Source organism: Pelobates fuscus, chromosome 1 (assembly GCF_036172605.1).
Source record: "Pelobates fuscus isolate aPelFus1 chromosome 1, aPelFus1.pri, whole genome shotgun sequence".
NCBI classification, from domain to species: Eukaryota; Metazoa; Chordata; class Amphibia; order Anura; family Pelobatidae; genus Pelobates; species Pelobates fuscus.
The window spans coordinates 73,778,617-73,792,284 of record NC_086317.1 but is presented as its reverse complement, the minus strand read 5'-3'; the positions used below and the strand labels follow the sequence as shown (position 1 = coordinate 73,792,284).

At 40.9% G+C, this 13,668-nt stretch overlaps 1 protein-coding gene across 1 annotated transcript in view; it reads left to right on the top strand.

Moving 5' to 3' along the window:
• The window catches only part of WSCD1 (WSC domain containing 1), a 138,946-nt gene that overhangs the window by 119,369 nt on the left and 5,909 nt on the right, over positions 1–13,668 (top strand). Inside the window, exon 6 of the mRNA XM_063449769.1 lies at positions 6,974–7,151. Coding sequence (XP_063305839.1) covers positions 6,974–7,151 — 178 coding nt within the window. The remainder of the gene's footprint in view (positions 1–6,973; positions 7,152–13,668) is intronic.

Sequence of the window (13,668 nt, the reverse complement as noted above, 5' to 3'; positions counted from 1 at the left end):
AATAAAAAGCCTTGGCGTAGATTTAACAGCACAGATTTAGATTATGTCTATGGACATGCATACATTTTAATTGCTTTAATAAACTATTCTAGGATGATGTTAATGTGTTGCTTGCTCAGCTGGAGCTGCAATGGTTACTATGTACTTTTCTCAACGATTAGCCATTAACTGTATTGGTTTTCTCTCTTAATTTTTCCCATAGGACACAAATAAGGTGCTCCTGAGCCCCGGACAACAAAAGATGCTTGCCTACAAATTGTTATTAAAATAATTATTCATAATAGCTAGGAATGAGGAGATACTGGGTACAATTTGGCTGTTGTTCATTCCTTCTAGCAGTTGTCCCATTGGTTTAACTGCAGTTATATCACACGTTTTTTGGTCACTGCACTGAATTGAAAACCTCAAATGCCCACTTCTAAAAAATGAGAAGCTCGTAAACGTGATACTGGGTAATTTGAGCTAATTTTTATGTTTCTCTGGTGGGGCTTTAGTAATTGAGTTTCTACAGTTCTTTATCTGTTTTAGTTTCATTGGACAATTAAAACTCTAAATTACAGTTGCTTAATGAGAATATACTGCTAGTCATTACACTTCTATCACATGTTCAAAAGAGTTGTTTTCAGCAGCTTAGCTATTTTTAAATGTGTTGTATGGAGTGGTAATGGTTCATACCACATTTCACAATTCAACATGTATTCGTAAATAGAAGCCCTTGTGTTTTTGAGAACCATGTACCCCACAATATCATTTAAAGAAAGCTATGTTCTTGATTGAATGTAACACATTTCAAACTAATGCATTGCATTATTTCTCTAAATGTAAAAAAAATTGAAGAATTTTGTTCTTTATAACAGGAATTTAATTTAGTAAAAATTATTATTTATAGACCTTCTATCAAATACAACTTTCAGTAAACATTGTGATCCATTTTAACATACGGAGTTTTGTGTCATCTGCAAATGCTAAACTATGACTTTTTATGCCTACTTCAAGATCATTTATAAATATGTTAAATAGAAGCGGTCCCAGAACAGAACCCTGAGAGACACCAGTTACAACTTTTGTCCAGCTTGAAAATGTACCATTAATGACAACTCTCTGTACTCTATCATTAAACCAAGAACAAAAATTGTGGGGCGTGGCCTGACTGTGAAGCAGTGCAGACGCCCAAAGAAAGAGCTCCTGGGCCTAAGGCCAATTACTGGCTAAAATCGGGGGCAAACTAAACAACCCTGATCCCCAACTCACCACAACTTGCTCTGCAGACACTGGCAAACAGGGGGATACCTCATATGCCCAGAAATAACTCCGGAATGACCGAGCTGAGGCCCGGGGCCTATACTAAGCAGGGCAACGGAGAGGCGGACACTCTCCCAGCCCATAACCGCATGCAGCACCTGCACCAAATGGCTACCCCCCCTTAGGACCGGTGGGGGTTATCCCGGTCCCAAACGCCTCGACTGGCAAGCCCCAGTGGACCCTAAAAGCGGACATCCACGCACCGAACTTGCAAGCAGCCCACCATATCAAAATGGCGGACACGCAGCCTCGTGGACAATCTGGGCCTTCACTACAAAGCCCCAACACAAACGACTCCCTCACTACCCGCCTAGACGGGCTGTTTGAGGCCTTCTGGACAAATATCGCGGGCCGACATAAGGAAGAGCGATCCAAGCTGCTAGAGATCGGAGGTACAGAGGGCCAACAAGGCGACACCGACCGGAGTGGAACCAGGCTGCCTTCGGGCAAAGCCGTGAAAACACAGTCCAAGAATCTCCACACCAGCCCATCTGGGCCAAGGGCCAACAGGGGATCAACCCCAGAGCATCGACCACGCAGGCGGAGACCCATCTGCCGAAGACGGCATACCACCAACCCCAGGATCTCCAGACCTACCCCAAAAGGGAAGGCCTCGGCCTTCAATAGTCCCCGAGTCCGTGGCCAGGGCCGCCATCAGGGGGTGACAACCATGACGGTTGTCATGGGCCCGGCGGCCCTGGGGGGCCCGGACTGCTCTGGCAGTCCTGGGCCCCACTTTCCCTCTCTGCACACATAGATAGCGAATATCGCTATCTATGTGTGCAGCCGCGGGCCCCCGGCTCCCTGTTACCGCAGAGGGGGCCCAGGCAGCACATAGCCTCTTCTCTTCTCGTCTCTGCTAATAACTCTCGCGAGACCCGGTTGCCATGGCAATGCTCCGCGGGTCTCGCGAGAGTTATTGGAGGAGAGAAGAGAAGAGGCTGTGTGCTGCCTGGGCCCCCTCTGCGGTAACAGGGAAGCCGGGGGGCCACCACCATGCCACCGGACCACCAGGGATGGACTCTCCCCCCTCCCTAGACATAGGTAAGCAGGGAGGGGGGGAGAAACAATTTAAATATTTTTTTTTTAAATTATGTTAAAATCCTCTCCCTCACTCCTCACCCCAGATTGCACATTTACACACACACACACTGCATACACTGACACAACACACACACACACTACATACACTGACACAACACACACACTGCATACACTGTCACAACACACACACACACACTACATACACTGACACAACACACACACTGCATACACTGACACAACACACACACACACACACACTACATACACTGACACAGCACACACACTGCATACACTGACACAACACACACACACACACACTACATACACTGACACAACACACACACTGCATACACTGACACAACACACACACTACACGCACTGACACAACACACACACTGCATACACTGACACAACACACACACACACACACTACATACACTAACACAACACACACACTACATACACTAGCACAACACACACTACATACACTGACACAACACACACACACACACACACTGCATACACACACACTACATGCACTGACACAACACACACACTACATACACTAACACACCACACACACTACATACACTGACACAACACACACCTACATACACTGACACAACACACACTACATACACTAACACAACACACACACTACATACACTGACATAACACACACACTGCATACACTGACACAACACACACTCTGCATACACTAACACAACACACTCTGCACACACCAACATAACACACTCTGCATACACCAACACAACACACACTGCATACACTGACACAACACACACTCTGCATACACTGACACAACACACACACTCTGCATACACTGACACAACACACACTGCATACACTAACACAACACACTGCATACACTAACACAACACACACTCTGCATACACTGACACAACACACAGTATACATTAATACAACACACACTGCATACACTAACACACACACACACACTGCATACACTAACACAACATACATACTGCATACACTAACACAACATACATACTGCATACACTAACACAACACACACTGCATACACTAACACAACACACACTGCATACACTAACACAACACACACACTGCATACACTAATACAACACACACACACTGCATACACTAACACACACACTGCATGCACTAGCACACACACTGCATACACTAATACACTAATACAATACACACACTGCATTCACTAATACAACATGCACTCTGCATACACTACACACTAACACACTCACTGCATCCACTATACTGACACACACTCTGCATTCGCTACACATTAACACATTCTGCATTCACTACACTAACACACACTCTGCATCCGCTACACACTAACACACTATCTGCATTCACTACACATTAACACTCTGCATTCACTACACTAACACACTTTCTGCATTCACTACACTAACACACTCTCTGCATTCACTACACATTAACACACACTCTGCATTCACTACAAATTTACACACACACTACATCCATTACACTGACACACTCTGCATTCACTACACCCTAACACACACTCTGCATTTATTACACACTAACACACACTCTGCATTCACTAAACTATGCACACACTCTGCATTCACTACACTAACATACACTCTGCATCAACTGTACACACAGCATCCACTACACAAACATCCCGTATTCACAGTACACACACTACATCCACCACAAATTGAAACACTCTGCATTCACTATACACAGACACTGCGTCTAATACACACACTACATCCACTACAGACACTGCATCCACTAAACACATTTCATCTAGTACATACAAACACTACATCCACTACACAAACACACACACTACATCACTGTACACACACTACATCCACTACTCAAACACTCTCTGCATTCACTACACATTAACACTCTGCATTCACTATACACAGGCACTGCGTCTAATACACACACTACATCCACTACAGACACTGCATCCACTAAACACATTTAATCTAGTAAATACAAACACTACATCCACTACACAAACACACACTACATCACTGTACACACACTACATCCACTACTCAAACGCACTCTGCGTTCACTATACACACTGCATCCGCTACACAAACACACACTCTGCATTCACTGCACAAACAGTATCTAATACACACAAACACTACATCCATTACACACATTCTAATTCACTTCCACTATACACACCACATTCAGTCCCGCATCATTGTCAGCGGACTAGGTAGGGCGTGGGCGGGCCCGGGAGGGAGGGAGCGGGGGAGGCGGGCCCAGACCTTGTGCTTTGTCAGGGGCCCCAAAATTTCTGATGGCAGCGCTGTCCGTGGCCACAAGGTGCCGGCCCTGCTACAGGCCCGGAGCGAGAGGGCAACACTGGTTAGCTCCTGGCCGACCGCCAACCTCTACACTACCCCACGCAAGCTCCAGAGGGCACAGCAGCACGCACCCGCGGCAAAAGCTCTACCAGCGCGCAAGCAGCAGAGCCCAAAGAAGCCATCAGCAGCACGGAGGTGGGAACTGCCAAAGTACAAACCTCAGCCCTGCGTCAAACCTTACAAGCCATGGAGAGCCGGGTCCCTGACCACAGAACAGCACAGCCTCAAACCTGGGACTCAAACTGGTAACAAATTACCCTTCCTAATTTGCGGCTGGAAACACCATAGCAGGATAGCAGAGCAGCTGGAACCCGGCAAAAGACCGCTAAGCGGCATCGGTTGACTGAGCCTGGCATTACCAAGTACCAAGTAGCACAGAGCCTGGGCTTCTTTTAGCATTTTTTTTTATTTTTTCTCTTCACTTCTCAAATTTACATTAGCCCACTGTTGATGGACTCTGAGTTGCATAACTGCGCTGCCTTATTATTATAATTATTGTTTTTATTTGAATTGTGTAGGCCTCATTTAAATGTTCAGTGATAGAATGTCATATGTACTTAAGAAAATGTCACACACAACATGCCGACCAGCTGACACATTCACACTGATAAAGCCGGCAACCAACCTTCGCTGTGCTTCATGCTATTTAACCACTCAACTCCCTAGATATTCTCACCTGTCACATATTCGGCTTAAGGCACCTGGCATTATTATAATTAAAACGATGCTCACACACTTACTCAGCCCTAGAGGCACCACGTAGGCCTCAACCATGTTTAGTCTCTGAAAGCTTCTAAGATAACTCAAACTGTCTATTTTTCCTTCATGTAGTTCCCAGCATGGATGTCACTCATGTTACAGACAGTCCGACCAAATCTGACCTTTTTTTTAAAAAAAAAAAAATGTGCTGTAAATGCTTGCCATGTTACTGAATATTTTGTGTTACTCTATTGGCTTATATCTGTTGTCGTGGCGATAAAAGCGTATCTGTAATTCTAAGCACTACAAAAATAAAGAATTTAAATTAAAAAAAAAGAACAACAATTTTCATCTGTAGAACTGTATTGAATGCCTTGGAAAAATCCAAGTAGATCACATCCTCTGCAATATCCTGATTTATACTACTACTTACTTCTTTGTAGCATGCAATTAAGTCAGTTTCACATGACATATGTTTCATAAAACCATGTTTATATGTCCTAATAACAATGTTCTTCCCAATGAATTACTGAATATTATCCCTTAATAACCCTGTAAATCATTTTGAAACTGCAAAGTTAAGCTCACAGGTCTAAAACCTAAGGGCAGAGATTTTGAGCCCATTTTGAATATAGGAACCACACCTGCCTTCCTCTAATCCTCCATTATAATTCCTGGAAGAAGAGAATCCTGAAAGATTAAAAACAGAGTTTCACTAATTGCCACACTTAGCTCCTTAAGTACTCGTGGGTGAATACCATCAGGGCCTGTTTACACTAACTTTCTTTAGTTGCTCTAGCAGTTTGTCTTGCGTCATACAATCACAATTAATTTATTGTAGCAATCATTTGCAAATCTCTTGCCATAGATTCCTCCTTAATATATAGTGAGGAAAAAGTGTTATTTAAATGTCTTCCTTTTTCTTGGTCTTCATTAACAAACACACCCATCTCTGTTTTCAGCAGAAAAAGATGTCCTGTCATCCTAGTGTACCAGGTACAGAGACTGACTTTAACCCTGAACATTAGCTGAGACATTAGAATATTGTAACAGTGTGGTGCAGAGATTCAATGTCAGGACACCATCTGTAAACATATTGTGAATGGCATACCCTAGATGTCCCTTAAGCCCCAGTTCTGGCCTACAACGGAAGGCATCAAAGAGCTGTGACAGCAATAGTGGTTATTTCTGGATTGCCTCCCTACTGAATATTTGAAAATGGTGAGCTTTCTCTCCAAATTGTAAGAGCAGTATTCAAAGAGATATTTTAAACCAATTTGAAAAAGGCTTTATTTGGTGGTTAATACAGGGTATGTCTGCTATCATAAGGGGTTAAAATAATTTATTTGTGAATTCAAGACTCTTAGACATCCTTTGATGGAACGTACACAAGCAATATAAAGTTGTTTAATGGAAAATGTACAGTGAAAGCTTTTGCAAGGTGAACAGAAATGAATCCTGTGAGGGGAGAAAACGCTATTTGAACAAACACTTCCTTGTTTAATCATGTATGTTATTTCATTCTATTGTGTTCACAGGAATATCCTTTGGCGGTTGTCCGATGGACAGAATGCTTCTGTGGTTACCCTACAGTTCAGTTTAACCTTTATGAGCAGCTGGATGATTCACTCTGTTCTGGCTGTACAAATGACAGCAGTGGACCAGATCTCCTAAAGGAAGACCGTTACTGTTCTGTCTACCAAACACCTGTACAAGGTAAAGGTGGAAAAATTGTAGTGCCTGTGTCCTTTTTTTTTTTTTTTTGTAAACTCAATCACAGATCAACAAAATTAAACCTGATATTTTATTGAATGGGCCTTGAAATGTGCTTAGGTGTAATGCTGTTTAGGAAATCTGCCCATAAAACTTATATAAACATTACGATAATCATAAAAATAGCATTGTCATAACTCAAAAGCAACATCTGAAGGATTCTAATTGAATATAAGATTTATAGTCACTAGTTCCCCCATGACTGGTTACAATATTCACTTGTGACCTTGCTGAGCTGCAAGTCCAACATTGTATAATATTTTTCTACTTGGTGCTGAGAAAGAAATAAAGACCATCCAAGCAGAATTAATTTCCCTCTAAATCTTTATCCATATGCGTATAAAGGTAACGGCTCTAAAATCTCATCTGGATATAACCATTCTGAATATAGAGTACATGCATGATTATGGTTGTCATATCCACCGTGTTTTGTGGGACACAAATAATTTCATCATGTTGATTGGCAGCACATGAATAGCCTGCCCTGTATTATGGACAGTGTATATGCTGCAGAACTCCTTATTGATGTATCACCTGATTTAATATGTGCATCATATGACTTCTACATATTACAGGGCAGCACTTTCTGTATGTTGCTCATGTATTTGTATAAATGATGTGAAAACATGGTGGATATAGTATATCCTATGCATGATGGCTCTGCTTATTTGTTCCAAGTATACATGACGAGTTAAATATGTTGCCTAAATAATTTAAAAATCTGGGGATGTTCTGGTAATCCTGTTTCATCCGGAATGGAAAAACCAAAACATAACACTTCAGAGTACAGATAAAATTGTCAACAAAAGGTAAAATGTACTTATTTTCATAAAAATAATAATAATTTAAGCCCACTATTGTACATTATAGGCACACTATCATCCACAATTACATCTTCTTCTCTTCTTCACTCCTTAGCTTTCTTTTAGATTTTTAGGTTTTGTTAAGATATTGCATATTTTCTCTAATTTTTTGGCCTAGTGGCTAACCATACCAAGTCTGAACCAACAAATATAAAATTGTTTCTATGATAAGATAAATGCAATACAGCTAATAGCTAAAATATGATCCGTAAAGGGCTTTGTAATATACTTGTGTTTTGGTAAACATTTCTAAACTTTTGCAATGCAAATTGCTGCTCTGAGCATACCATCAACTTAATATTATAATTTAGTGGATATCTCTTTAAAAGTACGCCTGAAAAAGATGTAATACTATGGGGCCCGACTGTCATGGTGGAGAGATAGGACTTTGCTAGGACTCTTCTACTATGCTGGCAAGACCTGCATGGGAGAGATTAATTTAGGTGACTTACCTAATTCCTGACCCACTTGAGACTCACTTCCACACTCAAGGCTTCTAGGCAGAATCTGGGCACCTGCTTCTCAAGTCGCCTATGCACCAGGCGAACTGACTGTTGACCGGCAACTTATGTTACCCAAGAAGTGGGCCTGAGGCAGAGAAGGCCACATCAACAGGTCTTGAAGAAGGAGACGCACAAAGCACTATCGACCACAGATGTGGAATGGCCAAAGCGAGACAAGCTGAAATGTGGAACCTGACTTCTGACACTGAGCCGATCATCTGCGCCTCCGATATAATTCCTGAAGACCTGCATGATCTCGGGGGACTGTGTCTGGCCCATGCAGGGCATAAGCTGATCGGCATGCTGAAAATCTGGCAGTATCTCACCTCTAGCCTGAGTAGCTGTCTTCTCACTTTATACATATTGTGGTTCTTTACTATTACTTTATGCTTCTTGTGTGCTCTTGCCTCGGGTACCTTTCGGCACTCACCTCTCTTATCAACCTACCACTACAGGGGCCTCCAGTGGGTTTTACTCTGACACGTTAATAATGATTACTCTTATTTATCTCTGATTGCTCTTCATGTCTAGCAAGCATTATCTGCTCAAAAGTTTAGTATCTATCTACTGGATGGACATAAACGCATAGCCTGCCTACTTAATCTTACAAATTGTGCAGAACCCTTGAATTGTCTTAATTTGATATGCAATATTTCCTACTATGGTTGCACTTGCTGTTACAGCATTGCTTTGCATTTTCTGTATTGCTATACACACAAAAAAAAAGATATGGTTCTGTGGGGCAAAACTATTAGTCATCTCCCCATTAACACCATCACAAGATTCAGGTATTAATATATATATATATATATATATATATATATATATATATATATATATATATATACAAACTGAAAAGAAACAAGCTGATAAATGTAATTTTCATACAATGGGCATAGTCCAAAGGCACCTGAACAATTTCTTAAATAGTTAATAAACGTCTGGCCATGTAATAATAACACGAACTTTACTGTTACAAGTAACAGTAGTAAATAAATAATAAGAAATAACTTTTGCAAGTAAAACAAATTTATGCCAGTGTTTCTAGTAAAAGTGTTATATCACAGAAGAAGTGTGAAATAAATTTTACAAGCACTGATAAGTGATATTCATACCCTTGAGTGAAGAATGTATTAAGGGGAAAAATAGTGTTAAAGAAAATTAATTTTAAACACTAACTATTGTTACACTTAAAGAAAATGGGTTCTCATGCCAAGGACATAAACACTAGGGAACAATGGCTTTTCGATTCTCACACAGACTTCATTATCTAAAAAAGTAAACTCATTTTAGGTGAGATTTAAAAACCAATTATTTTGGCATAAGATGCAATAGGTTATAAGAAATATAACCAATTTAGGAAAATTGTGTGTATTCTGAATAACATGTTTTGGGAACTTACAGTCAATTTACAAATTTAGTATTGGAATATCACAAGGCCAAAAGTCTTAGACTTGCTTACGAACAAGGGATAAGAGCCATGGGTTCCTGTCAAAGATCCACTTATCAATGAAGAGTTGTGAGCTCCACCACACCAATTATTAAATGTGACTGCTTTTATTTCATCCATGTCCTGGACCTAGCAATGTTTTGACCTATAGTGGTTTTTGTCAACACTTAACAAAGACCATTTTAGGCTGAAATGCAGTCTTTCTTATTTTATGAATTTAGATAAAAAATTCAAACATAAATATGGAGGCTTTTTTTCTCCGGTTTTCTACCTGTACCCAAGGCTAAGTCTTCAAATTGTTGCTAATTCATTGAACATACTGTTTAGTGAATAACCCAATGTTTTATTTATGTTCTATGTTTAACTATGCTCAGGCAGATCATAAAATAGGAGAAAGTGTAGAATATGAACAAATGTAAATGAAAATTATTTTCCTAACTCCCTGTTTGTTGTTTAATCATCAAAATATTGATTTTCACTCATTCACTAACTCACTCACGCATTCCTTCCCACTTTTTATATGGCTAGAAAAAGGTTGTTAGCATTTCTTGAAAGATAGTTCAGGATGTTTAGTATTTATATAGCTTGTGAAATTGTTTTCACTGAGTTTTATTTATATTGTTTAAAAACAATATGTTTTACTACTATTACACTTATCTAGCAAAGGATCGTGTTTTACTTTATTACCTACAGACAGGGTGGATGTTTTTTTTTTTTTTTAATCAGATTTTTTTTTTTTTTAATTCTTTATTTTTCGTGTGCATTGATGGTACATACAATCTCGTTTAGCCACAACAGCTAGATCAAATATTTTCTGTCAGACAAAAGGTATACAATTGTAGGCATCAGTAAAACAGCACATTTTTTAGTATATAGTATATAGAGAACGTTAATAGTAGTACATGTTGTAAATAGTAATAAGTGTAGGAAACCGTAGGCTAACTAACGTGCAGCATCTGCTCATGCGGTGTGGGGTAAGTGTACTCTGAGTGCCTAAGAGTCAGGGTGCAACAGTTGCCGCTCTGGTCGTTAGATGGGTCCGGGTTAGGGAACCAGAAGCGTGTTGGAGTGGCTTACGTCCCCCTGCATATATACCAGAAACAGGTGTGCCGGAAGATATTTCTAGGGATTGTACAGGGGGCTGGGGGGGGGGAGAACAAGTAAACAAAAACTAGTGCGGTGCGCCCACACATCATTGAAGAGGGCAAGCAAGTATTCTTGAAGTAGTGGGTAACATTTAAACATAAAAGTAGAAACACAAAAGTGAAACATTACTGAGAGAGGTTTAAGTCCATAATGTGGACGATGTCAGAGAGTTCACGGTATTGAAGTAGATGCTTTCTCTCCCCTCTGGGCTGCCGGTACAAAAGGTTGCGCTGTCGCAGGGTTCCAAGTTGAAGTCGCCTTCGGCTTGTTAGGTTCTGCTATGGCCGGAGTCTGCCCTCCCAATGCGAGCTGCTGCAAGATTTCAGGTATTTCGGTAGCTTCATGTAGTTTTAGATGACCCGTGTCTCTGGGTATAATTAGAGCTTTGGGTGCGCTCCAGCGGTAGGGTATGTTATGTGCCAAGAGTTCTGCAGTCAGGGGTCGCATAGACCTTCTCCAGTCCATAGTAGCCTTTGAGAGGTCTGGGTAAAAGGTTAAAGAGTGACCCTCGAAGTAGAAGGGTGACTTGTTGCGCACGGCCGACATGAGCGTCTGGCGGTCTCGCCCGTGTTGGAATCGTATGATTACATCATTTCCCCCTTCTGGGGTGCCAGTGTGTGGTCTGGAGATGCGAAAGCAGCTGTCCAGTGGCATCCCTTTGGCCTGTTTGGCCGTGAAGAGCGTGGTGAGCAGCCTGCGGATTAAGTGCGGCAGCTCTGCGGTCTCTACCGCATCAGGTAGGCCTCGGATTTTAAGGTTCTTCCAGCGCCTCCTGTCCTCCAGCGCTGCCAGGTTATCTTGTTGCTGTCTTTGTGTCTTTAGCAGTGCAGAGATTTGTTGCTCCACTGTTATCAGTCGGGATTTTTGTGCGGCGGTATTGAGCTCCGCGTTTTGCAAGCGGGCTACCACTCCACTTATCTCGTCCCGGAACACTCCTATGTCGGTCGCTATATTGCGGCGTAGTTCACCCAGCATGTCTTTAAGTTTCTCTTCTGTCAGGCTAGGGTTCTTGGGTGGGAGAGTCGTTCTGCTCATCACCCCAGCGCCGTAGTCGTCGTCATCAGACTCTGTGGCCTCACTGAAAGAGTGATATAGGCCTTCTAGCTGTGGCGCCATATTGGGCTTCTGGCAGTTTTGAGGCCTCCGCAGGAGTTCTCCAATGTCCGCGGTGGATGGGGGTCTGTCCGGTTTCGGTTTTTTTAGTTCGCCGTCCCATGACCATCCAGGAACAGGTAGCAGCCCTGATAGCTGTAAAAAATTAGTTTTTTTTCGCTGTTTTCGCCTTAATTATGCGATTTTCTCTCAGAGCTCTAGACATGTGCGACTTCTCAGTATGGCTGCTAGCTCCGCCCCCTCCTTTAATCAGATTTTTATGTATGTGTTTGATCAGTCTTTTATTTAAATCCGATTTCTTTTAACAAAATGTTTCTGCAGTAAAAATCTATCTAAAGATAGTTTTTTTTTTTTATTTTTATTTAAGATGCATTATAGTCCAAAGGTTATTCAGCATGAAATAGGAAGTTGTGTCGTACTAGGCTGTACATTCATGCCACACTTATATTTTTGGGTTAATTAATTCCATTTATTCAAGTGCATTGCTACATTTTTTTTCCAGAGTAAAAATGTAAAGCAAAAATTAAATCTATTCACACAGAATGAACACCATTTAAATTATTTTTTTTGGGGGGGGCCAAATATGAGCCATTAAACTGGAGATAGTTCACCTTGTAATAATGTCATCATTACCTATGTATGGCCTTGATGGTTTTCGTCCTAAACAGTGACTAAATAAAAATGCAGATAAATGTGCAATCAAGGCCTATGCATTTCTAATGTTATATAACAAAATCAGTTCTGAAACTAATCCAAAAATGTATATTTCTAAATATGAAATCTTGAATTGCAAATATATTACAATTATTAAATATTATAACATCTAGCAAGAATAAGTCTTTACGTTTAAAGATAATGATTTAAATCTAGTCTTACCTACAGGCATTATAAGCTACAAATGTGTAAAATGCTAAAACTGTTTAATTTGTTGAATTACTACACTCATCCTTATAACGGACCTAAAGCTTGAGTCTTCTGCACAATGCTTACCCTTGGGCAAGTGCATATCCTTAGCTATATTGGGATGGGAATGTCATTCGTCCATGCTTAGCAAGAAATAAAACCTCTTCTATTTATTTTTCTATACTTTATGAATTTAGAGCACAGACCTGACTGTTGTTTTTGCATCCACTATATTGATTTTTGTTAAATAATAACCAGATGACACATTATCACCTAGATGTTTTCCACAGATGAAATACTCATGCACTGACACAAGCCTGAGACACCCAAGTAAAGCTGTTCAATAATTCATGCATCCTTAGGCAAAGCTGCCTGTTCTTTATATTATCATATGAATTCAGCTGAGCTCCAGTTAGACTTTTGGTCCTGCTGGGAGGAATAATCAATTTTCTTAATAAACAATCTAAATGGGTCACAGGTCT